This window comes from Mytilus californianus, unplaced genomic scaffold (assembly GCF_021869535.1).
Source record: "Mytilus californianus isolate M0D057914Y unplaced genomic scaffold, xbMytCali1.0.p SCAF_12, whole genome shotgun sequence".
Classification (NCBI taxonomy): Eukaryota; Metazoa; Mollusca; class Bivalvia; order Mytilida; family Mytilidae; genus Mytilus; species Mytilus californianus.
In genome coordinates, this window is record NW_026262604.1 from 60029902 (window position 1) to 60056787 (window position 26886).

Sequence of the window (26886 nt, forward strand, 5' to 3'; positions counted from 1 at the left end):
TTTACAGTTTTTACTCAATATTTGAGAATATAAGACATCATATAATATATATATATATATATATACATATAAACAAATCTAAATTGAAAACAACGTTCAAACCTATGATTGCGTTGGATAAAAACCGCAATTTTTATGCGTGTGCATGTAACATAAATGTCTTGGTAGAGGGGTCTAAATACAGCACAAACAACATTTTCCAAAAGACCAAAAAAGTGAAAAGTATATTTTAACAAAACGCATTTGACTAACAGGTCGAACAACGGATATTTTTTAACCCTGCTGACTGCCATTTGCGATTGCTAAATAAATTGATCACTAGATGTAACATGGATCCAATACCAAACAGAAAACAATAAACTTGCGGAGGAGATGGTATACCGCAAACATGAGGTGTAAAAACTTGTACACCATATCCGGATTTCGACAATTTATGTCTCTTCAATAACGGCAATTTAAAATAAATAAATATTTATGTTTTCAGGCTCATCGGTGGAAAAATGAGACGCTTAAATGCATCTTGGTTAAAAGAAGACGCATGGATGAGATATTCTATCAACAAGGATGCAATATACTGCGTTTATTGTACTTTTTTTGTCAAACGTGATATGAAAATAAAATCTTTTGGACTCTCGTCTTCTGTAAATGACTGGTCAAACTTGTCATATTTAGTAAAACGACATCTGCAAGATGATTCTGCTCACCATGGTTGTGTAAGATTGGGACAAGACTTTTTGGATGTTGTAACTTCAAAATCAAAGTCAATAGCTTCTTCACTGTCATCCTTTCATCAAGAGACATTAACAAAAAACCGACATATTCTTTCATAAATAATTGTTGTAATCATCATGTGTGGACATCAAAATATGCCTCTTCGTGGGCATACTGAAGAAAAAGGTAACTTTATGGCAACACTAAAGACAATTGCCAAATCGGATGACATCTTAGCTATGCATCTTGAGACTTCAACGTTAGTTAAATATACGTCCCCGGAAATCCAAAATGAATTGATCGGCATATGTGCAGAGCAAATATTAGACCAACTTAAGGAATCGTGTAGTAACTCACCATTTCTTGCAATACTTGCTGATGAAACAACAGATAAAGCGACTCAAACTCAGCTTTCAGTATGTGTTAGATTTACAGAAACTATTGACAATGAAGTTAATGTCCGGGAATTATTTTTAGGATTCCTGCACGCCAAAGCTACAACTGGAGAAGCAATTGCAAATCTGTTACTTGAATTTATGAATAAAAATGGTATATGTCTACAAAAACTGAGAGCACAGGGCAAGTAATATGTCAGGTAGACATAATGGTGTCCAAGCACTTATTCGTAACCACGCACCTGATGCAGTTTATTTGCATTGCAAAGCACATTGTTTGAATTTAGCAATCGTGCATAGCTGTAAAGAGCCTGTGGTCAGGACAATGATGGCAACAATCCAGGAGATAGCCTTTGCATTTGAATACTCCGCAAAAAGGTTACAGGCCTTTTCTGAGGAACTCCCTGGGAATGCGGTTGTTAGAGAGGCAATGGAACAAAAAACAAAGTTAAAGCTTTGTGAAACAAGATGGTTTAGCAGATCTGATGCTCTAACAACATTCAAACATGCTTTTCCACTAGTGGTAGATTCATTGGAGCATCTTCGGAATAACCGTGAAGATAAAGCCGGGATGTTTAGAGCTGCTATTCTCCGGTTTGATTTCATCGTGTGCTTAGTTGTATGTCAGTATATCCTCAACTGAGTTGTTCATCTTTCATATTTTCTACAGGATATATCTTGTGACATGTTATCAGCTAAAGATGAATGTCGAGTTGTGATATCTCAGCTTGAACGGATGAGACAAGATGACACAATATGGGAATCTTTGTTTGAAGAAGCCAAAAACATCGCTAATGAGCATGATATTGAGCCATCTTGTCCGAGACGAGTCGGTCGCCAGCAAAACCGTGCCAATGTTCCTGCAAATAGTGCTTCTGATTATTGGCGAAGAGTACTTTATTATGTATTTTTGGACCATCTTATTAATGAATTACAACAAAGACTTATTGTGACAGATCCCAGATTTCAAGCCAACTGCCTGTTACCTTCACAAGCTACCAAAAATCAAATCACAGATGCTAAACTTGATGAATTATTTACAGCTTACAGGACTGACATTCCTGGAGATTTTGACTTCTTTAAAACCGAAGTTGATCGTTGGATCATTCGTTGGGGTTTGTCTGCACAGAAACCTCCCTCTCTGTGTGAAACTCTTAACATGACAAGAAAAGCCTTATATCTATGTATTTGGAACATTCTTACCGTACTGATAATCATACCCGTTGCGACAGCTAATGCGGTAAGATCTTTCAGTGTTTTTTTCGTAGGGTAAAGACGTACCTACGCACTACTATGCACCAGAAGAGACCTTCCGCATTACGGTTAATGCATATTCACCGAGAAATCCCAATTAATGTAGAGGGAGTTATAGAAACATTTGCATCACGCAAAAACAGGAAAATGTCTTTTCTGTACTAGTCGAATACTGACTGTGTATTCATTACAAATATATTTTGTTATTTAGATATTGATTGTCGATATTTGAGCTGTCTGCTTCTAGCATAGCACTGCATATACAGTGACTAGTCTAATATAGTTCTGGTAACTTATTTAATTTATTCCCAATATTTATAAACGTTTACTTTGATTGTTTGAGACAATGTTACATGATGTACATGTACTTGTTATTAAAGTTTTCTTTGGTTAGCGGTATAACTATTGAAGCTGAAATACGATATTGGTTCTGCATTTTTATTTTACACCTGACCATCTATCAATAATATTAATTATTTCGTGTTTTCATTATAATTTAACGAAATTTGCGCAAGAAAAGTCGGGGAATAGAAGTCAAAATAGTTTACAGAATGGTAACATTAAAACGAAGTCTTGCTGTTTTACTATCAAAAGTTTCGAATTTTGTGTCGACTGACTGTGATACCCCACATCTCCTTTCAAACATATTTCACAGTAACTGGATAAGACAGTTTTATATAAAACAAATAACCATTAGATTCCAAATAAACACAATGAATAAATTAAACATAAATAAATAAGCATATTCGTCCCATAAGTATGTTGATTTTGTTTTGACAGAAATTGTATATATTTGTTTATAACGCATGAGCTTCCGAAGGACTTTGCTGAGGTTCAGGCGTACACTTAAAAATGGTCTAGCTACGCCACTGGACACAGAACCGAATTATCTTGAAAGCAGCTAAAGAGGTAATTTTTCACACAATGATAAAAGTCCAGTCTAAAAATTGAAAGTCTTATTTGTATACACCATTTTTTTTACTTGACGTATTATGATATACCTCTGTAAGTCTGTCCGTACGCCCTTACACACTTCATAAAATAAGTCAAATTTACTTTTGACTCATTCTCGTTCAATTCAGTTTGATAAAGGGTTATAATTACTAATGATAGAAATGTCTGAATTGTCGTTTTTATTTATTACTTATTACACTTGAAGTATGTAGAATTTGAGAGTTTGTTTTTCTCTCCCTTCAATTTTGCTTATATTAAATAATTTTATATGAATTAAAACTTTGTAAAAAGCCGTCAGTGTGCGGATTCTGATTCCGTCTTAGAGTGTATATGCCAACTTTCCAGTATACTTTCAGGATATAAGTTGGCCAGTGCACTCCGAAGAAGAAACTTCGGATTGAAGCGGCGACATGCTTTTATCGCATTCAATATTGATACTCGACCTTTTTACCAAGTGTGTAATTAGAAAGTCGATTAAGGGTTTCCCTGACGATCATTGGTCAGTTTCTTAATATCTAAAACAATTTTTTTTTTATTTCGGACAAAAGTCCGTCAAGGTTGATATAGGCACCAAATATTCGTACATCTTTTAAAGAGCCATGATTTTTTCTTAACTTTAATCACATGCAAAATATATTTTTTCAATAACATACAACAATTATTATTGAATCAATGTTGTTTTAATTTTCTTACTTATTTTGAACAGAAACATTCTTCACTTCCCTAAAAATAGTTGATTTTTTATCAAGAAATTTAGAATCAAACAACTTATTTAAATAAAATAGAACACCCCCCCCCCCAACCACCACCACCACCACCACCACCACCACCACCACCACCACCACCACCACCACCACCACCACAACCACCACACACACACACATACACAAATATGAATTACATGTTTCACTTAAAAACAAAATGAGTGTACATGTAAGAATAACATTATTCACTTCTCCTAAAAATTGAATTATTTTTATTTCTTTAGAAATTTAGATACAAGCAATTTATTGGGAAAAAAATATGAATTATATTACATATTTTAATTTTTTAAATTGAGGGCACGTACAAGAGTAACGTTTTAGGTAACAAAATTATCAACATAACTCGTAAAGAAACACTATCTTTAAAAAATGATTTGACGAAAATCTATGTTTTAAATAAAGGTCAAACAATTTCCAAAAATAAATGAGAATAGATTAAAGAAATGATGACATAATAAGGCTGATACCTTTATCTTTTTATCCTTGACACGTGGACGAAAACTTAGTGCACACGATCTCCAATTTCTTATGTGCATGCACTTAATCCTAGTATGTTTAATTCAATCGTTGGCTAAGGCAAGAAGTATTTAAATATAATAACACTGCACATCTTTCCGTAAGAGATATTCCAACTATAGACACAATCTTGATAGTTGTATTGTGTTGGTATTTTCGATGTTTTTGTAACCCGACAATTGTAAGGCTCTGTGGCACAATCTAGGGGCGGCTCACGGTAGGAGGCCGAAAACAACAGCAGGAAAGAAAACAAACTAGAATATCAAGAAACTCGCTATTCATTTAATAACAAAACATCAAAGTAATTACAATATAATTTCAAAGTACAATTTCAAAGTTAAATTGAATTGAAAACAATAATAAAATACTACAAACAATTCCAATTGAATATCAAATAATAACAATTATAATAAATACTGTTAAATTAAAACTTTGAATTAAAATATTAGTTACTTATAAACTTTATCCTTTTTTTTTTAATAAAATTAAAAGAAAATAATTTTAAATCTAAATCATTTTCATAACCAAGAGACTCACCTAGAATATCAAGAAACTCGCTATTAATTTTATAACGGCTTGATTCAGTTTAATATATACTAATTTCTGAATGTCCTAGTAACCCTTAATTGACTGCAGCAAACAGGATTACAAAAAATAAACAGGATAGCGAAAAAATTTATAAGTTATTAACAAAAATTAGAATGCATAAAATTTAATATAATTATGGTCCAAAACCAGGCCATAACTACAAGTTGCATAAAAATGGTGTTTCTTTAATTTTTTATTTTAAAATTGCCAAATTATATTTCAAATATATTTATTTTCATTTTCCTAACTATAATACAAAACAATATACAACTTAAAAAATAACATTATGAATATTAATTTAGATCTTAATTAAAAGTAACTATGGTACGTAGTGTGTGCATTATAGCTTGACACAAATAAAGATGCTGACGTAGGTTGACAGCTGTCCAAACTTTATGACATTTGTTTGAACTTTGCTAGACATATTACCGGAGGTAAATTTGAAATATCCTGCTTTTAAAATTGAAGGAGAAAAGTTTTAAAGTATAGAACAGTAATAAACAATAATTGCATATACAATATTTTTGACAGTAGATCCTACACACATTAATTAATAAACTGTATGAAATAAAAATAAACTGCATTTTTCTGTTACAATAGTTGTCTCATTGTCAAGCATACCACATCTTCTTAATTTTATTATTCATCTCGCACAACAACGAACGCTCTCTTGGCATTGGGTTTGTTTATGGACGAGAAATAATCATAACTATATACAGCAGTAACCGTGAGGGATCAGTATCCGATTGAAAAATAGAAGAAAGATATTAAGGCGACATTACGAAAGTCGACAGAACCTGAGAACGCTATGACAAGAAACGAAAGTCGACAGAACCTGACAACGATATGACAAGAAACGAAAGTCGACAGAACCTGACAACGCTATGACAAGAAACGAAAGTCGACAGAACCTGGCAACGCTATGACTTGAAACGAAAGTCGACAGAACATGACAACGCTATGACAAGAAACGAAAGTCGACAGAACCTGACAACGCTATGACAAGAAACGAAAGTCGACGAAAAGACGACGAAAAGACGAACCAGTCCACAAAACACTACATACAATGTAGACAACTAAAGATTGAACAACATAAACCCCAGCAAAGACGTCGAGTGATGCCAGGTGCTTCGGAAGGGTAAGCAGAGTCTGCTCTATTGGTGATTGGTGTCCCCCGTGACGTCGTGTTGCTCAAGGTACAAGATCTAGTAGGGTACACTTTTGGGTCACAAGGTCAACTTTAAAAATTGCGTCAGAACACTAGGTCACTTTTAAGCACACAAAACGGTTTTGGGCATTTAAAAAGGTCACAGGCGCCTGGCGAATGTATGGAACGCCACAGCTGTCTTATGTGGAACTCTGATATTACTTTATGTTGTTTTATTATTACTTGATGATATTTTGTCTTTACTTAATATGGTTTTGACATTACGTAATGATGTTTTGATATAACTCAATATGGAATAGTCATTATTTAATGATATTTCGATATTACACGATATAGTTTTGTCATTACTCAATATGGTTTTGTCATTACTCGATGTGGTTTCATCATTATTTAATGTGGTTGTGTCATTAGTCAATGTGGTTTTAACATTACTTGATGTGAATGTGACTTAACGTTATGTAGTTGTTTCATTACATGATGTGGTTTTGTTATTTCGTAATGATGATTTGCCTATTCTTTATATGGTTTTAACATTACGCAATGATGTTTCAAAATTTGACGATTTTACACTACATGATGTGTTTGTTTCATTATTTGATGTGGTCCTGTCATTCTTTGATGTGGTTATCCCATTACTTGATGAGGTAAAACCACGTGACCAATTCGGGAAAAAATATGTTCTATTTTTAAACAGATTTCAATATATCGTTTGTTTAATGTGCTTTGGATGGGTATCACTATCCATTGAGTTAAAGTTCAAATCAAAGTTCGAGTGGTTGTTCAGAGTTATTTGGTATGAAAAAGGGGAACGGCAGACAATAATAAGAAAAAAAGTATTAAAAAGTTTACAGTATTTCGGACATAATTGGGATATCCCCAAACCACTTGGTCCTGTTGTTTTTATCCTAAGTTCTCAAACGGAAACGAAAGTCGACAGAACCTGACAACGCTATGACAAGAAACGAAAGTCGACAGAACCTGGCAACGCTTTGACTTGAAACGAAAGTCGACAGAACCTGACAACGCTATGACAAGAAACGAAAGTCGACAGAACCTGACAACGCTATGACAAGAAACGTCTGTCCGTCCCATTACGGGTATATAGTTATTCCGCATAACTCCTCCTACAGTTTGAATCCTAGGAAGTTTTCTCTTTACTGTCTGTTTGTACATATATTGAAGATGTGCATGTGGTCAGGGTTTTTATTTTTATTATCTTTTGCTCTTTTGGGAGATACTTGAACTTTTTTTGTCATTTTTGGGGTATAAGCGGTAAAATGAATTGAGTGTGGTAGGCATCACTTTGTCTAGTTTACATTTTTTTCTCGTGTTGTGCTGTTACACAACTGTAACAGTCCGATGTAAGGTTAGGATTTAGCGCTCACATACATGTAAAACTCCGCCAATTGCACTTTCTTTATGTACCTGTCCCAAGTCAGGAGCATGAAGTTCAATTGTTGTCGTTGTATAAATGTGTGTCATTTTTTTTTGTAGATTGTTTATTTATAAATAAGACCGTTTGTTTTTTCGTTTGAATTTTTTCACATGTTGCATGGTGGCCTTTTGTAGCTGACTATACGGTGTGTTGAAGGCTGTACGGTTGCCTATATATGATTTCTTACATCCACTGCATTTAAACTCTGATGGATAGTTGTCTCATTGTCAATCACACCACATCTAACTTTATTTCAACTTCTATGTTGCGTTTTGTATACTGTTACATTGTTTATCTTTTGTACGCATACACCGGAGCCCTCTTTTCGGAAGCCCGAGCAAAAGTCCTTGTTCCGCGATAGAAAATTTAATTACGAACTCATATAAGACAGCTCGAATTTCAACTCAAAATCTTAATTAATCTAAATGAGACTTAAATTCGAATATTACTCAAACTCTACCTCAAAAAGTGACTCAAATTTAATGTTGTAACTAGAACTTACCTCAGTTAAATGTGACTCAAACTCGAAGTCCAACTCGAAACTCAATGCTAACTAAAACTTTAATTCTAATAATGACTTGAATTCTAAATCGAAGACTAACTCAAAGTTTAACTCAAACAGTAACCCGAACTTTAATTTAAATTCTAATTCGATGGATGGCCACACTCATCCAAGGCACATACAACATGGAAATCTATCTAAAAATAGAACAGGTTTTTCCGAATTGGACACGTGATTTTACCTCATCAAGTAATGGGATAACCACATCAAAGAATGACAGGACCACATCAACTAATGAAACAAACACATCATGTAGTGTAAAATCGTCAAATTTTGAAACATCATTACGTAATGTTAAAACCATATAAAGCATAGGCAAATCATCATTACAAAATAACAAAACCACATCATGTAATGAAACAACTACATAACGTTAAGTCACATTCACATCAAGTAATGTTAAAACCACATTGACAAATGATGAAACCACATCGAGTAATGACAAAACCATATTGAGTAATGACAAAACTATATCAAGTCAATACGAAACCATATCGTGTAATATCGAAATATCATTAAGTAATGACTATTCCATATTGAGTTATATCAAAACATCATTACGTAATGTCAAAACCATATTAAGTAAAGATAAAATATCATCAAGTAATAATAAAACAACATAAAGTAATATCAGAGTTCCACATAAGACAGCTGTGGCGTTCCATACGAATGGATCCCATTTATTTCTAAATATATTTTTTTCATTTTTTTTATTTAGTAAATATTTTATATTTTAACCTCAAACGCCGAAATATAAAGACAAATAAAATATCCGGACCCATAAAACTACAATGGGGTTGGGCGAGGAAAAGGACTCCGCATTTGCAATAAGCATGTGTATCAACTCCAAGGCACTGAGACAAATACCCCGCCTGAGAAGAATAATCGGAATCTAAACGGACCAGAAATATTATCGAGAACGGAGTTGGAGAAATTTACCCATGCACTTATGACAGATGCATTGTCGGAATAAAGAGCTGTCAGAATAATATGGGATGTCGGAATAATGGTTGTCGTACTAACGGGATGTTACCGGCATGCATAATAAACTGTTGACACAGAGATATATCTCGCCCTTCGGCAGAAATTTCGAAAAAAAGACAATCTGATGGACAGCAATATTGCTAATTAATTCGAAGCCGCTGGTAGGGGACTGGGCCTGGAAGTAGTAGTCATGCTGATAAGTACTGATAGTAATGCAACTTTATAGAAAGTATCATTGATTTATCACAAGTAGTTCTTATTAAACTAATACATGTTAATTTAGTCGGTAAAAAGCTCTCAAGAGCTTATGTTTGTACTGTTATATGTGAACATAATCAAAATAAAACTTTCGTATTCGTATTTGTATAACTTAAGCAGAAAACTTAACTTTCAAAATTGCTAAAAATATTGAGTCACTGGACAATTATAACCTAGGTGGCAGGGCCCCGAAACAGTCGTCAAACTGATATGTACTGATAGTAATGCAACTTTATAGAAAATAGGGGGGGGGGGCGAAGTATGTAAAGAAAATGTTTTTGGACCTTTTTTTGGCTAAAAAACATAAAATAAGTGTAAAATGCACTTTTTTAACGGTTCCTGACGCAAGGCATGTATATTTTATAGTTAAAGTGTAAGGGTTGGACATTTTTGATTCCGTATTCTCCCCATTAATTGTCTATTATAAAATGATTGGATGGATCCAAAGCTATGTACTAATATATTTGATGTGGGACTTGTCAGTAAAAAATTGACATGGAAAATTCTCGTTTGTTGTATGTTTAGTTAGCATAACGTCACGGATTTCTTGTTGTAAACAAGATATACGCCGGGCTATTCAATGAAATTTACAATACCGACACGAGTTAAGAAAGACAAACAAGCAATTTTTATCCAAATGTTCGGTTGAAATGTTTCACCCAACAAGGGAAGTGAGGGGTTTCAAATCAACCAAAGGCTACGAATGAGTCTGAAATGACAACGAATATATGAATGACGGTCGACAAATGGAGACATAAAGGCCACACCCAGCAGGCAGGTTGCAGTCGGGCCTTGAAAAAGTATTCATTTTATCAGTTCGACGAAACAGACATTCCGGTCAGATATGGGATTAACCTGCAAACCCCCGGCCCCAAAAAAATTACGCCCGTTTTTTTATTCATCATGTTCATTTAGTGCTAAATAATTCTGTTGGAAATTTTTGTTTCTAATAGCAAAAAAAGTGGACAAAATTATTGTTTTCAATCCAGATACGGCCAGAATTTTAGTTAAGGCAAAAATCAGGGTCAGAATTTTTTCTCTCAAACATCTCAGACTGCCCCTCAAATCAAATGGTCCGTACCTTAGACTTTAAATCTATCTAGCTTATTGACTGGGGATCATTATTCAGCTATGTTATTAATAGGCTGGGGCGTGTTGGGTTAAACATGTTTTCGTAGGTAAATAATACTGCTGTGAAACTTTTTTTCATGAAAGTGTAAGAGTATTACTTTCTGTTCGGTGGAATTGTGAAATAGAAGTCAATAAATACGTTCTTGCTCAATCCTTTGTCGCTTTGAAGGTGTCATGCTTGTCATCATCAGCCTAAGCAATGTGTTACTGTAATTTGAATTTCAAAATGACTGAGTGACGTTTTTTCGACGCACTGCATGGTCAACTCCACCGTAGCGAATCACATGATTTTGACATAATCAATAATATATTACAGTAAATACGAGCGAAACATATCTTTATAAGTAAAGAATTGCCGCATAAAAATTAAATACGCGGAAAATGGCAAAGTTCACGAAGTCTAGTCTGATTAATCATTTTACAGAAAAAAAAAGTGCAAGCAAAGGGGGGGCGTACGCCCTCTACGCCCCCCTCTGGATCCGCCACTGGGCAGGGCCTCGAAATAGTCATCAACGTGATATGTACTGATAGTAAAGCAACTGTAAACAAAATATGATTGATCTAGCACAATTAGCTCTTATCAAACTGACTTGAGCATAAAACGTAACAATTGTTGACGCCGCCAATGATGTTGAAGTGGGGTTTCTAGCAGGATAAGTCCGTTTTATTATGCAGAAGCGCTAAGTCTAAAGATCGACCAACATTTCTGATTTAACATATCGGTACATGCTGATTATTTGAAACCTACTGCATTAAGAAAAATGAATTCTGTCAACTTTTCTGGTATTTTCGGAATTGCTCCATCAGAAACTCTATTTTCACTTCCTCACTTCTTCTTACAAATACTGGTGTATCACATCCTTTATGTTTGGAAACACAATACTTCACTCGGCAATATTTGCAATTAGTTACATGTATGCCTTACAATGCCTTAAGCGATTACGGGATTTCCCATGATCACTAATATATATATATATTTTTTAATAAATATGAAAAATATATAATTTGAAATGATAAATATGCACAAAGTTAATAACTATTGACAAATTTATTTTGAATTATCTGTATATTTACCTGTAAAATGAATGCGCACAAATGTAACTAGAGGCTCTAAAGAGCCTGTGTCGCTCATCTTGGATCTATGTGCATATTCAACAAAGGACACTATACAACATTGAAGACAAGAATAGAACCCATGACAAAAATCTCTGTTTTGTTGATCTTTTATTGCTGATCATTTAGCCTGTTTAGTTTCTCTGAATCTTCTTTAGTTTTTGCTCAAAACACAAAAGAAGGTAAACAAATCCTCATTTTAATAAGGGCAATCACTCCTATAAAGAGCGAAAGTCTACTAACTATATTGACAAATTTTGACTTGTTAGTAGATCTTGATTTGCTGATCATTTTTGTGATTTAACGTGTCTATTTATCTATTATAATTTTTATCACATAAAGCAAAACGCAAAAAAATGGTGAAAATCATCATTAAAAGGCAATAACTCCAATAAGGAGTCGTCGGACGATTTCCTCCATATTGTCTTAATTGAAGATCTTGTCTGGCTGATAATTTTTGCTTACATAAGTCTTTATCTATCTATAATAATGTTAAAGGTAAAAGGCAAAAATGCAAAAAAAATTGTAAAAATCGATATCAAAGGGCAATAGCTCTAATAAGGAGTCCACTGAGGATTTTGACCATGTAGACTTATTTGTGGAACTTGTCTTACTGATCATATTTTAAATTTAAGGTAGCACAATACAAAGATTTTTTTACTTCCAATCTCCAACCTTTAAAATTATGTTACTTTCTTATGACTGCATACAAATTAATAAAAGAGGTATATATAGATAGATAAAAGATTAATCTTTTAAATGAATGCAATATTTTTGTTATGCAATCATTATGTAATCAATTACTATGCAATTAATGGCAAATTCTTGGTCAGTTCACTTGAATGAATTTAGCTCTGACATCTCTATAACTACACAAGAAATTTTAACATTATCTTAATCAACACAGCCGGAGCTACAAAAGGGTGTCTCAAATTATCGCTATCATATTCCATTCTCTCATAAATCTGTAGTTAGTGTAAACATCCTTACCACATAAAAGTAGAGATTATTTGATTAGGTGTAAAATTTGATCTATACATTCTATCCAAAATCTGAGACACCCTTTTGTAGATAATGGCTCTAGGAACAACATATTATAAAATCAACCCTCTCGGGGTATCCATAAAGAAGCTAATTTCAAGTGAAAGTGGAAATTTCTTGTAAAATTTTGTAGACACAGTTAAAACTATAATTAATTACATAATTGTTGTATAATACTAACATTGCATTAATTTGAAAGAGTAATCTGTTAGCTATCCATAAATACCACTTTTATAAATTTTCAAGCATTATAAAGAAAGTTACAGCATTTTAAAACTGGGGAGTTGGAGGTATAAAATCTTTGTATTGTGCTACCTTAGAGGGTCTCTCTATCTATTATAATTTTCAAGATAAAAGGCAAAAATTAAAAAGAAAGGGTAAACTATAAGAAGTCATCTGACAGTTTTCGCGTATATGGACAACTGGTAGAGCTCAACATTCTGAACATTTCTGCGCCTGTTAGATTTTCTCTATTTATAAAGGTTTTCAAAATAATAGACAAAACTTGCATTTTACCCCTATGTTCTATTTTTAGCCATGTCGGCCATCTTGATTAGCAGGCGGGGTTATTGGACACATATTTTAAACTAGATACCCCTATGATTATTGTGGCCAAGTTTGGCCCAGTATTTTCAGAGAAGATTTTTGTAAAAGTTAACAGATGACGATGACGGATGCCAAAGTGATGAGAAAAGCTCACGTGGCCCTTTGGGCCAGGCTGGGAACAGTATATCTAACGGGAAATGAATCTGATAGGCCTTTCACACAATTCCAAATGTTCAACAAATACAATGAATTGATAAGTTTTATCGTAAAGTAGATATATTTTGTCAATTAAAATGTCCAACATATGTGTGATTTATTTGATGTGAAGTGTTTTATAATGGTTTTGTGAAATTTGCGGTTACTGGGAATGCCATCTGCGCCATTTTTTTATTACCCAGTATGCATTCTGTACCCTTCTGTGATGAAATGAATGCGACTATGAAAAATTTGAAGTGACAGATTAAAAGTTCGATACACTGGCATCACTTATTACTTAGTTTGAATGACATTTTATTGATATTATCAGAAATTATTAAGATAAAAGCGAGTATGTATTTTACACATGTCCGTTTCCATTTCGTGTAATTTATTAACTATGACCCGACAATAAAATTGGCTATAATTAGGTAGTGTCCAGTCCCGTCAATATATATGTTCCTGGGCCAGGTGAGCTAATAAAAAGATGCACACAGACGTAAAAAAATCGAATCCCCAAATGCGCGCAAATGAAATGCACCCATAGATGTGTTCAACGTACTGCGTTACCTCTCTTATGACTTCTAGACTAAGCGTTTAATACAATTGTGCCCAGTAACACCATTCATTTCCCATAAACAGGAATAAACTGATGCCACAGGCTTAGAAATCTCACACAGGTTATGTGGCCTTGTGTGTTTAAAAAAATGTTGCGACAATTTATGACAAATTATATATGTCAACATTTTATTCTTTGTAGAAATATATCAATATAAAATATACATTCATATATCATAACAATAAGCACAACTGACAAGTACATATTATTAATTAATTTTATAGAGTGTGGTTTAACACCCTTTATAGTTTGCTGGTTCAAGATCTTAAGCATTCTGGGTAATATTTTCAAAAGTGTACATCAGAACGATATGATTGGTTAAAAATGTCCTTAACAATGTAAATTCAACCAATGATGTCACGTTTTTTTTTTTATTTTGGGGATATGAATGTTGAAAATACCCATCGTCCTTTAGATTTTGAAATGTGAATTGAAAGGCTTTCTATTAAAGAAAAGTTTAACAGTGTGGTCAAGGGGTCCAAAGGCAAATCTATTAAAATTTTATTTGTGGTGGTTATTTAAGAAGGATAGCCTGAAGGGTTATAGGAAATGATCAATTAAAATTTCATGCCTGGCAGGGTGAAATAAAGAATTCCCACTGTTGATCCTCTTAAAATAAAGAATTTGATTAAATTTTACAAAGCATTACTTATGAGGAATGACTAACAGATAACCTTTTCTTACAAAAAATATCCCTCAGTTGCTGCCATGGTGAAACTTATTTAGTACGGAAATAACAATTTTAGTTACAGTTATACATATTTTAATTTTACACAACCATATTAAATGAAAGACAACTTTTTTAAGACCAGTCTACATATGGCCTTTATTATACAAGCAATATCTGATATGTTACAATAATAAAAATGTGATATAGTGTATCAAAAAACAGTTGTAACCAAGTTCTTTGTTAACTGTATAAATGATCTTTGAACTTTTTTCATTTTACATTGGGAGTTTTTCTTATTATGTGATGGTATGCTAAATGAAAAAAACAATATTTTTGTGTACTAATAATGCTTGCAATTTACAAATCTTGTAATAATTCTGGGGAAGTATGGCCACATCAATTTAAATTATAATTTTTAAGATTCTAGGGTAAGAGAAGATTCGATGCTAAGATATTATGCATGATTTGAATTTCATTTGTAATCAGAAAAAAAGAACAAAATGATTCTTTAAAATAAAAAAAAAAAGTCTTACGGGAGAGACAAGATTCCATACATTTTTAAAGGTGATTTTATTTTCCATAAGAAACTTTAATAGGTAGAAAACTTTTAAGTAGCCTTCCATTTAGTCATGCAATTTATGAGAAATGTGTTTTATCTGAAAAAAAGGCTACACATTTTGATAGTTTACTATATTATTGGTGTACATCATGACATGGATATTTATTCTTATTGCCTGATCCTAAAAGAAAAATTTACTTTATATTTACTGTAACAATGGAATGTACTTCTTGAGTTATCACCCTTTCTAGACATTTCATATGTTTATTTATATCTCTCTTACATGGGTACACATAAATATTATGGATGATATTTAAAAAGAACTTTGCATTTTGAACAAAACATCTAAATTGACAAAGATAAAAATGTGTATGATCTTCACCCATGAGTCACTTTGCATGATTTTTCAGTGGAATGGTAATTTGAAGAACTAAAAGTCATTGTGATGTGGCCATACTTGAGACTCTCATATAAATGTTTTAATAATCTGGTACAGGAGTTAACAATGTCTTTACAAATTCATTGTATCTTATCTGTCCTCCTGGTTGTGTTCCTGCATCTCTTAACATTGCTTCAACTGTAAAAATAAGCAAAAAAAAAATTACATAATTAAAGAATCTTTGTGAGCACACTCACATACCCAAAGCACCAACATTGTCACTGGGCAAACAAAGTATCACCAGATTCCTAAGTTCAAAGACTTATAACTCAGACAAAAGCCAACTGATAACAAGAATGTGTCCATAGTACACGGATGCCCCACTCGCACTTTTCTATGTTCAGTGGACCGTGAAATTGGGGTCAAAACTCTAATCTGGCATTAAAATTAGAAAGATCATATCATAGGGAACATATGTACTAAGTTTCAAGTTGATTTGACTTCAACTTCATCAAAAACTACCTTGACCAAAAACTTTAACCTGAAGTGGGACAGACAGACGAACAGACCGAAAAACATAATGCCCCTAGGTGGGGCATAAAAATTGAGTTGCGATGACAACCTGTTGCAGTAGTATATATAGGCCAAAATTCTAAGTTCAAAGGGACATAACTTCTAGAAAAAAAACAAATGTGGATAGTGTCCGCATGTGGACACAGATGATGCCCCCGCTTACATATCATATAGTTATAAAGGGACATAACTGAAGAACGGTAAAAGTGATGCTACCCAATTTGAACATGATCTGAGTTTTGTGGTAATAAGCATTGTGTGTAAGTCTCATAACATTTGGTTGAGGCTAACTTAAGTAGAGAACAGAGACAAAAAATTCAGCAATTTTTCTATTTGTAAAACTCTAGAACGGTTGTGTATAAGTTTTATAACATTTGGTTGAGACAAACTAAAGTTAGAGAACGGAAACGAAAAATTCAGCAATTTTTATGTTTACACAAACGGACATACTCAAGAATGATAAAAGCGTCGCTACCAAATTTCGTACTTAATCTGTATTCTGTAGTAATAAGCATTGTGTATAAGTTTCATAACATTTGGTTGAGGCAAACTAAAGTTAGAAAACAGAAACAAAATATTTGTACTTGATCTTAGTTTTGTGGTAATGAATATTGTGTATAAGTTTCATAATGTTTGGTTGGGGCAAACTTAAGTAACAAAATGGAAACTAAAAAATTTGCAATCTTTCGATTTATAAAGGGGCATAACTCAATAATAGTTAAAGTGACACTACCCAAATTCAACTTGATCTGTGTTTTATCAGTGGAAGTCAAAATTAAACATTGCATTGTATAAAGCACTTATTGTAGTTGATTCAACTATAATCATGGACAAAGGAAGATAACTCCAATTTTAATAAAATGCTTCGCTGGGCGCAGCTTGATACGACCGCAGAGGTCGAACCCTGACCAGTTGGGGCAAGTATGGACACAACATTCAAGCTTGATACAGCTCTGAATTTGGATTGTGATTAAATATTTGACACAGCATAGGTTTCTGACACAGAAAGAATGTGGTCTAAGAACTTCAATTTTTTTAATTTACCTATTATGGTCCAATGTCCAAAATCAAAATACATGGTTAGATTCAGCATATCAAAGAACCCCATATATTCAATTTTTGTTGAAATCAAACAAAGTTTAATTTTGGACCCCAACTTGGACAAACTTGAAAACTGGTCCCATAATCAAAAATCTAAACACATGTTTAGATTCAGCATATCAAAGTACCCCAAGAATTCAATTTTTGTTAAAATCAAACTAAGTTTAATTTTGGACCCTTTGGACCTTAATGTAGACCAATTTAAAAAACGGGACCCAAAATTAAAAATCTAAATACACGGTTAGATTTGGCATATCAAAGAACCCCAATAATTAAATTTTTGATGAAATCAAACAAAGTTTAATTTTGGACCCTTTTGACCTCAATATGAACCAATTTGATAGCGGGCCCACAAAATAAAAAATCTAAATACACGGTAAGATTCAGCATATCAAAGAACCCCATATATTCAATTTTTGTTGAAATCAAACAAAGTTTAATTTTAGACCCCAACTTGGACCAACTTGAAAACTGGGCCCATACTCAAAAATCTAAACACATGTTTAGATTCAGCATATCAAAGAACCCCAAGAATTCAATTTTTGATGAAATCAAACAAAGTTTAATTTTGGACCCTTTTGACCTCAATGTGGACAAAGTTGATAACGGAGCCCAAAAATCAAAAATCTAAATACATGGTTAGATTCAGCATATCAAAGAACCCCATATATATTCAATTTTTTTTGAAATCAAACAAAGTTTAATTTTGGACCCCGATTTGGACCAACTTGAAAACTGGGCCCATAATCAAAAATCTAAATACATGTTTAGATTCAGCATATCAAAGAACCCAAAAAATTCAATTTTTGTTAAAATCAAACTAAGTTTAATTTTGGACCCTTTTGACCTTAATGTAGACCAATTTGAAAACGGAACCAAAAATTAAGAATCTAAATACACGGTTAGATTCAGCATATCAAAGAACCCCAATAATTCAATTTTTGATGAAATCAAACAAAGTTAAATTTTGGACCATTTGGACCACAATGTGGACCAATTTAAAAACGGGGCCCAAAATCCAAAAACTTAATACTTGGTTAGATTCAGCATATTAAAGAACCCCAAGAATTCAAGAATAAAACCCCATTGAAATTGATCAAGAAATAAGCAATTAATACGAAGTATCTTCTTTTGCACAATACTGTGCAATTGAATATTTCTTGCTATTGTGCAATACTGTACAATTGACAATTTCTTGCTATTGCGCAATATTGTGCTATTGGATATTTCTTGCTATTGCGCAATACTGTGCAATTGAAGATTTCTTGCTATTGCGCAATACTGTGCAATTGAAGATTTCTTGCAATTGTGCAATACTATGCAATTGAAAATTTCTTGCTATTGCACAATACTTATTATATAATAATTTACACATCCTGTTTGGTGTGTATCTCCTACCATATCATTATTATTTGCTTTTAAATATTAATCAGAAATAACCAACTTAAAATGGAAAATTTTAAAAGAAAAAAAAAAAGGAAAAAAAGAAAAAAAAAAAATCCCCCCCCCCCCCCAAATTTTTTGAACCCCCTTATGATTCGTCACCCCCAAACTCAATCCCAGCCTTCCCTTTGTGGTATGGTACCTTGCAGTACAATTTCAGAGAGATCCATACACTTGAACACAAGTTATTGTCTGGAAACTAGAAAAATGCTTATTTTTGGCCCCTTTTTGGCCCCCTATTCCTAAACGTTTTGGGCAATTACCCACAAACTCAATTCCAGCTTTCCCTTTGTGATATGGAACCTTGTAGTACAATTTCAGAAATATCCAAACACTTACACACAAGTTATTGTCATGAAACTAGAAAAATGCTTGTTTTTTCCCCTTTTTTGGCCCCTAATTCCTAAAATTTTGAGGCAATTACCCCCAAAATCAATTACAGCCTTCCCTTTGTGATATGGAACCTTGTGGTACAATGTCAGAGAGATCCATACACTTACACACAAGTTATTGTCTGGAAGTTACAGAAAAGCTTATTTTTGGCCCCTTTTTGGCCCCTAATTCCTTAACTGTTGGTACCATAACCCCCAAAATCAATCCCAACCTTCCTTTCGTGGTATTGAACCTTATGGTAAAATTTCATGGAGATCCATTCACTTAAACTAAAGTTAGAGTGCGAAAACCAATGTGTCATCGGACGACGCCGGACGACGCCAGACGATGACGACGACGACGACGACGACGCCAACGTCATACCAATATACGACCAAAAAATTTTCAATTTTTGCGGTCGTATAAAAATTACTTTATATTTAGAAGAAAATAAAAATTTTGCAATTTTTCCATTTATAAAGGGGCATAACTCTAGAACGGTTAAAGTGACGCCACCAAAATTCAAATTTAATCTGTGTTTTGAGGAAATAAGCATTGTGTATAAGTTTCATAACATTTGGTTGAGGCAAACTTAAGTAAGAGAATGGAAACTAAACATTTTGCAATTTTTCCATTTATAAAGGGGCATAACTCTAGAACAGTTAAAGTGACGCTACCAAAATTTAAACTTGATCTGTGTTTTGTGGTAATAAGCATTGTGTATAAGTTTCATAACATTTGGTTGAGGCAAACTTAAGTTAGAGAACGGAAACTAAAAAATTTGCAATTTCTCCATTTATAAAGGGGCATAACTCTAGAACGGTTACAGTGATGCCACCAAAATTCAACTTGATCTGTGTTTTGTGAAAATAAGCATTGTGTATAAGTTTCATAACATTTCGTTGAGGCAAACTCAACTTAGAGAACAGAAACCAATTTTGGGACGTACAGACAGAGGTAAGTACGTACAGACGGACAAGGGTAAAACTTAATGCCCCCACTGCTACGGCGGGGGCATAAAAATTAATCATTATTTCCTGTTAATATGCAAATCTTCAAGGTATGTTCTTATCATCTACAAAGTTTCATGAAATTCTGTTCTGTGGATTCACAGGAGTTGCGATGACAAATTGTTGAAGTAGTGGAGCAGGATCTGCTTACCCTTCTGGAGCACCTGAGATCACCCCCAGTTTTTGTTGGGGTTTGTGTTGCTTAGTCTTTAGTTTTCTGTGTTGGGTCATCTCTACTATTATTTGTCTGTTTGTCTTTTTAGCCATGGTATTGTCAGTTTGTTTTCGATCTATGAGTTTGACTTTCCCTCTGGTATCTTTCGTCCCTCTTTTAGGCAGAAATTCTAAGTTCAAATAGGCATTACTCCTAGAAAAAAATTTAAATCATAATTTCCTGTTGATATGCACATCTACATAGTATGTCCTTGTTATCTATAAAGTTTCATGAAATTCTGTTATGTGGTTTCAGAGGAGTTGCGATGACTAGAACAGGACTGACGGACAGACAGATGGACAGTCAAAAACATTATAGCCTACAGAACTTCATGAACTTGTCAATAACAGTATACATCCACTTGAGAAAAAATCATGCTCAGAGGGTATAATTAAAATTCAAAGTTTCAACAAATGCTGAGTGACTACCGGTACCACGCCGGTCTGAAAATCACAACAACAGTTCCCCTTAAAATAATAAACTTTTTTGCCAAATGTCAAATTAGATCTTAACATAAAAGCCGAATTATTTTGTAACAAAACAAAATCCATGCTCAGTGTTGGCGTATTAAACATTAAAAGTATCATAACACAAGAAATGATAGCAGATCTGAAAATCACACACTACTTCAATCACGTAAACATTATATTTCTTAATACAGAAGCTACATAATATGATGGAATCTAAACAATACTTTCATACCTTCTCGGCTAGTTAATTTTTCCCCTAGATTCATTAAAATATGTCTAACTTCAGATGCATTAACATAGCCTTTACTCTGGGTATCATGAGCTTTGAAGGCATTTATCAATTCTTTTTCTGGATTTTCTATTCCTTTGTGGTCATGCATACATTCCAGGAAAGATGCAAATTCTATATCTGTTAATAAAGAAAAGTATAATACATGTATTCAATCATATTCTGATGATAAAGTTTGGAAGAAAAAAAATTACCATTACTGGTAGTAGTTGCAAGTATATACGGTGTTACTGAAAGGATACATAGATGTAGTCTATTTTTAAACTCTAGTTTGTATCTCTCGATCCACATCCCAATATGACATGTACAATTGACTGATGGTTGTAAAAGGTCCAGTGGCAAATATTACATATTTCAGATAAATGGGGAATGTGTCCATGGGACACAGATGATGCCCCCGCTTGCATATAACGTTAAACAGGGACATAACTCATGAACTGTAAAAGTGACGCTACCCAAATTTGTACTTGTTCTTAGTTTTGTGGTAATAAGCATTGTGTATACATTTCATAACATTTAGTTGAGGCAAACTTAAGTTTGAGAACGGAAACGAAAAATTCAGCAATTTTCCATTTGTAAAGGGGCATAACTCTAGAACGGTAAAAGTGATGCCACCAAAATTCGAACTTGATCTGTGTTTTGTGGTAATAAGCATTGTGTATAAGTTTCAAAACATTTGGTTGAGGCAAACTAAAGTTAGAGAACGGAAACGAAAAATTTTGCAATTTTTCCATTTGTAAAGGGGCATAACTCTAGAACGGTAAAAGTGATGCCACCAAAATTCAAACCTGATCTGTGTTTTGTGGTAATAAGCATTATGTATAAGTTTCATAACATTTGGTTGTGACAAACTAAAGTTAGAGAACAGAAACAAATTTTTGGACTACGTACAATCGTACGTACAGACAGACAAGGGTAAAACTAAATGCCCCCTCTGCTACGGCAGGGACATAAAAAATAAAACGACTATGATTGCCAATGAGACAACTCTCCACCAGAGACCAAATGACTTACAAGTTAACAACTATTATAGTTTATTATGAAAATCTGAAGGATATTTAAAATATTGAAAATATTTACTTCACTACATGTATTAGGTCAAATATTTCCAATGTTTCATGAAATAGAGGCAACAATAATTTATTGATTAATCATGTTTATCCATTAAGAAGATACAATTAGAGGTTTAAAAAATGAAAAACTGAGCAAATTGAATGACAAAAAAATGAATGAACTCCAAAAAGAGCAGGGATTGGTGTGTCAAAAAGGAAAGCGTCTCCTGCTTATAAGAAGGTATACATATATTACATGGGAATTTTTACCAAGAAAAAAATATTTACCCTTCTTTGAAGTTATTAATAAAAAAAAATTTTTTCCAAAAGTTAAAATATTTATTGATTGTTGATTACTTAATATTTAGGGTGAATGTTTCATTTAAATTAAGAACAAATCACATGCTGAATGTATTTTGAAAGTTTCTAGGAATGTAAGATGCTTAAAAGAAATTTATATTTATTATAATTGTTCACTTTTACTGTATAATAAGGAGATGTGAAATGAATGCCAATGAGACAATTAACTATATATTCTTATTATTAACAAATATATATATAATTTGTTTATAACTTGTCTAAATTCTTTAGTCATGGCTTTCATATAGTTTTAGCAATATTCAATTTATTTATAATGTCAAGTTTTTAATGTTTTGCTTTTGTTAGGTTACTAAAAAGTCTGACCATGCCATTTCTGTTCGTTCTTGTGTACAATGCAGTAGTCTTGGCCACATGTTCTCTATGTAGTTATGTGTTTTTCTGTTTTAGTTATATGTGCCATATCCATCTAATATGTAATTATCTTGGCCACATTTATTTGTATGCAGTTACCTGGACCAAAAACATTTGTATTTGAGCTGTATTTATTTGAAGGTAGTTACCAGTGTCATATTTGTGTGTTGGTATCTGGGCCATCTTTTATCATATTTAATTACCTGGGCCATATTTTGTAAAATACTTTGATACTTCTTCTTTGGTTGGACTATACCCAAGGGATCTCATTATAATTGACAAGTTTTCTTCATTTTTGATACTCTTTCGAGCATGATAAAAGAAGCATTCCTTGAACTCTGAAAAGAACAAAAAAGTACAAACATTATTAAGATAAATCATATCATAAACTGTTAATACAGAGATATGTCTCGCCTGTTTGTAATTTTGATAATGCAAATGTTGAAATTAAAATAGCAATACTTTAACATGTAAGTTATGCAAATATTCGAAGTCAATGAACCATGACTGAGGTAAATGGCTAAACAATCTCCATGGAAATGAGATGTGTCAATGCTAATACAACTGAATACCAAATGCCATTGACTTATCATAAGTCCCCTTTAAACAAACCGAAACACAAACATTAACTTGTAAACTAGCTATGTAAAAGTTTCAAAGTCAATGAACCATGATGAGGGGGTGGGGGTTATATAATCTCCATGGAAACGAGACTTGCAAATGAAAATAAATTTGCATACCAATTATCATTGATTTAGCATTAGCAGTTCATTTTAAACTGATCTAATCACAAACTCAATGGAACTGAGGTTTGCTAATGCTTATACAAATGCATACCAATTAACATTGGCCTACCACTAATGGTTCCCCTTGGACTGACCTAATCACAAACTAATACATGTAAACTAAGCAAATGTTTCAAGTCAATAGACCATGACTGAGGGGGCAGGGCCAAATACTCTGTATGGTAATGAGATGTGACACTGCTAAAACAACTGCATACCAAATATCATTGACCTACCACTAGTGGTTCACCATAAACTAGACCTAATCACAAACTGATACATTGTTGATGCCGCCAACGCCGGAAACAGCATACCTATGTCTCGCTTTTTGACTCCGTCAAGGCTAGACAAAAAATGATACCAGCTAGTACAAGATCAATAAGTTGTAATATATATTCCTTATTTGCAGTAATAAAACTGTATTTTGTTTTCAACATAATTCTGATGGTAATAATTAAGTTTATATAGCAATGTATAGTGTGAAAAACATTAATTTTTGGTACTAAATTCTTTAAATTTTCATAATCAAATAAAAGGTAAATCCTATCCAAAAAATAATATTAAAAGTTTATTTTCTGTTTTAATTTTCTTTGCCTTATTTTCATGCTTTGCTATGCACTTCTATAAGCATGATAAGAAAAGAAAATAAATTACATGTATGTTCCTACAAATCTAAGGAACCCAACTTGATTAAGTTGATTTTGTTTAACTATAATCTTATCATCATGATCAACTATGGAACAGTGCCTGTCCCAAGTCAGGAACCTGTGACTCAGTGGTTATTGTTTGTTGATGTACATCATATTTGTTTTTCATTTATTGTTTTGTAAATAATGAGGCCGTCACCTATAGTTGTTAACTTCTATATCATTTAGTCTCTGGTGAAGAGTTATCTCATTGGCAATCATACCATCATGTCTCCTTTTTTTTTGTATTTAGAGTCCTATCATGTTGATCTTTAACCTGTAGGTAATGAACATTTAATAGCATTTTTACATTATGCTGTGGCGGGATTGTTTTGGGGACAAATAACCGTGAAGTGGCCTATTGCTTTGTAAATTATTTTTACCAACATGTAAATGTTTTGTCTACATGTTCCATCTTATTATGTGAAAGTATATATATGTATGAAGTCTTTGAAAATTAACACTAATAAAATATTTGAAATGAAATAGTGAGCTGAGAAATATGCAATTGTAGTCTGAAGGCTTTCAAGACGTTTCAGCCATAAACCCCTTCGGCCATATGTTGTTTCGACCATACACTACTTCAGCCTTGGTCATTTCTGTCCATTATGCCCTTTTTTCTTCATATCCTTGCCTATCAATGTTTTGAATAAGAAAATAAGAGGCAAGTAAATATTTCTTTATATATGATTCGACTTAGAATATGTCACAGTCAGCAGAGCCATGTAAAGGTCTAAATTTTCTTATTTTTTATCAGTAGATTGAAGTTTCGATCAAAATATATACCCCCACATCTGTTATGCTGAATGATCAGTAAAAAATAATTGATATGAAAGAAGAAAATTAATGTATTGTTTTGTTTCAAAATATTATAATAACAATTGTACTGGATTAAATAATAAATATTATATTAGATAATTGATTCCACTACAGGTACGTGTGTATATTGAAATAGATAATTGGATTACACAAGTGTCTAAGTGATTTACAAAGGCATATGTCTCACAATAAACAAATCAAATTGTTATTTAATTAAATCGTTTCAAAAAAAGACTGTCACCTTTTTGTTTGCCTATGTCATGTATGTCATTTTGTGAAGACCAGGGCCTAAATTATGTGAAGGAATGTAGGCAGTTGCCTCCTATGGTGGACCGACCAAAAAGCAAAAAGAAACAAAATGAACAAAATAGTGTATTAGTTGTTGTCCTGACAATGGTTCTGATATATCATAAAACACCTATCATACATGTGACCTCTAAAAGTGTCAAATCGAAACCCCATTCATGCATTTTATTCAGTATGCTTCAGCTTGCAGAAAACTGTCTCTGTATTTGTTTTTAAATATCCACAAACATTTCCTGTCACATGGCATTTTTCGCTTGTCAAAGAGAGGCAAAAGATATCAAAGGTCTTTTAAACTTATAAGTCGAAAATAAACTGACAATGCCATGGCTAAAAAAAAAAAGACAAACAATTATACAATCAAAACACAACAAAGAAAACAAAAGACTGAGCAACATGAACCCCACCAAAAACTGCGGGTGATCTCAGGTGCTCCAGAACTTGGCAGAAGGGTAAGCAGATCCTGTTACAAATAAGACACTGGTCGTTTCAAGACGAGAATTTTTAAAACTTTCAACTGTAAAGTATATTTTGTTTGTAAAACTAGGTACCATTGCCTTAACCCATTCATTGTCATTGTTAATTTTTGGATTTTTACTAAATGTAGTATGCATAAAGAACTTGTTGAACAGCATCTGAATATCGAAAAAGGGTTCCTGTAGCACTATAATCTAGATTGGCCGAAATGACTTTTATTACATGGCATTACATGGCCGAAGTGGTATAGGGCCGAAACGACCAAGACCGAACCGGCTCCATGGCCGAAACGTTTTGTTTCTGTCTAAGTGGGTGTGGTCATAAATGACTTTGTCATAAATCAGGTTTCTTGTTTTTGACCAGTCATGTTATGATTAGATTAAATAATTACACTCACTGTCTATATCACTCTGACTGAAGTATCGTGCCTGAAAAATAGAAACAAATAATTAGTAGCTGACTTTCTAATCATTAGAACAATTGTTAAACAAGATTACTCAGCTTTAATTGATACAAACCATTTTCTTCTCAACTTTTGTTTACACGCATAGAGTTATCTCCCCTCATACCAGATACTCTCAAAACGTTAAATTTGTGTTTTGAAGACATATTTGATATTTTTATATCCGAATATTTTTTACATTTTTAAATTAATTTCTACCAAAAATGTCAAATAAAGACAACCGTAGAAAATAATTTCAGCATGTTTTTTTTCTTT

General features: G+C 33.0%; 1 protein-coding gene across 1 annotated transcript; it reads right to left on the bottom strand.

The window, feature by feature from the left end:
* Nucleotides 1-14345: 14345 nt before the first annotated feature.
* LOC127722135 (calmodulin-like protein 4) lies at nucleotides 14346-26753 on the bottom strand. The gene is made up of 5 exons (XM_052228980.1): nucleotides 26687-26753; nucleotides 26566-26596; nucleotides 23302-23436; nucleotides 21258-21434; nucleotides 14346-16040 (listed from the first exon to the last, which is right to left on the bottom strand). Exons 1-5 carry the CDS (start codon nucleotides 26687-26689, stop codon nucleotides 15943-15945), a joined length of 444 nt encoding a protein of 147 aa, XP_052084940.1. The 5' UTR covers nucleotides 26690-26753; the 3' UTR covers nucleotides 14346-15942.
* Between the last annotated feature and the right edge of the window lie 133 nt (nucleotides 26754-26886).

Excerpts from the sequence above, each read along its gene's own strand:
- LOC127722135 (XM_052228980.1), bottom strand. Across the intron at positions 23,437-26,565 it reads CAGTCAGAGTGATATAGACA|AGTTCAAGGAATGCTTCTTT; the intron begins GTGAGTGTAATT and ends TGTTCTTTTCAG. Across the intron at positions 21,435-23,301 it reads TTTTACAAAATATGGCCCAG|ATATAGAATTTGCATCTTTC; the intron begins GTAATTAAATAT and ends CTTTATTAACAG.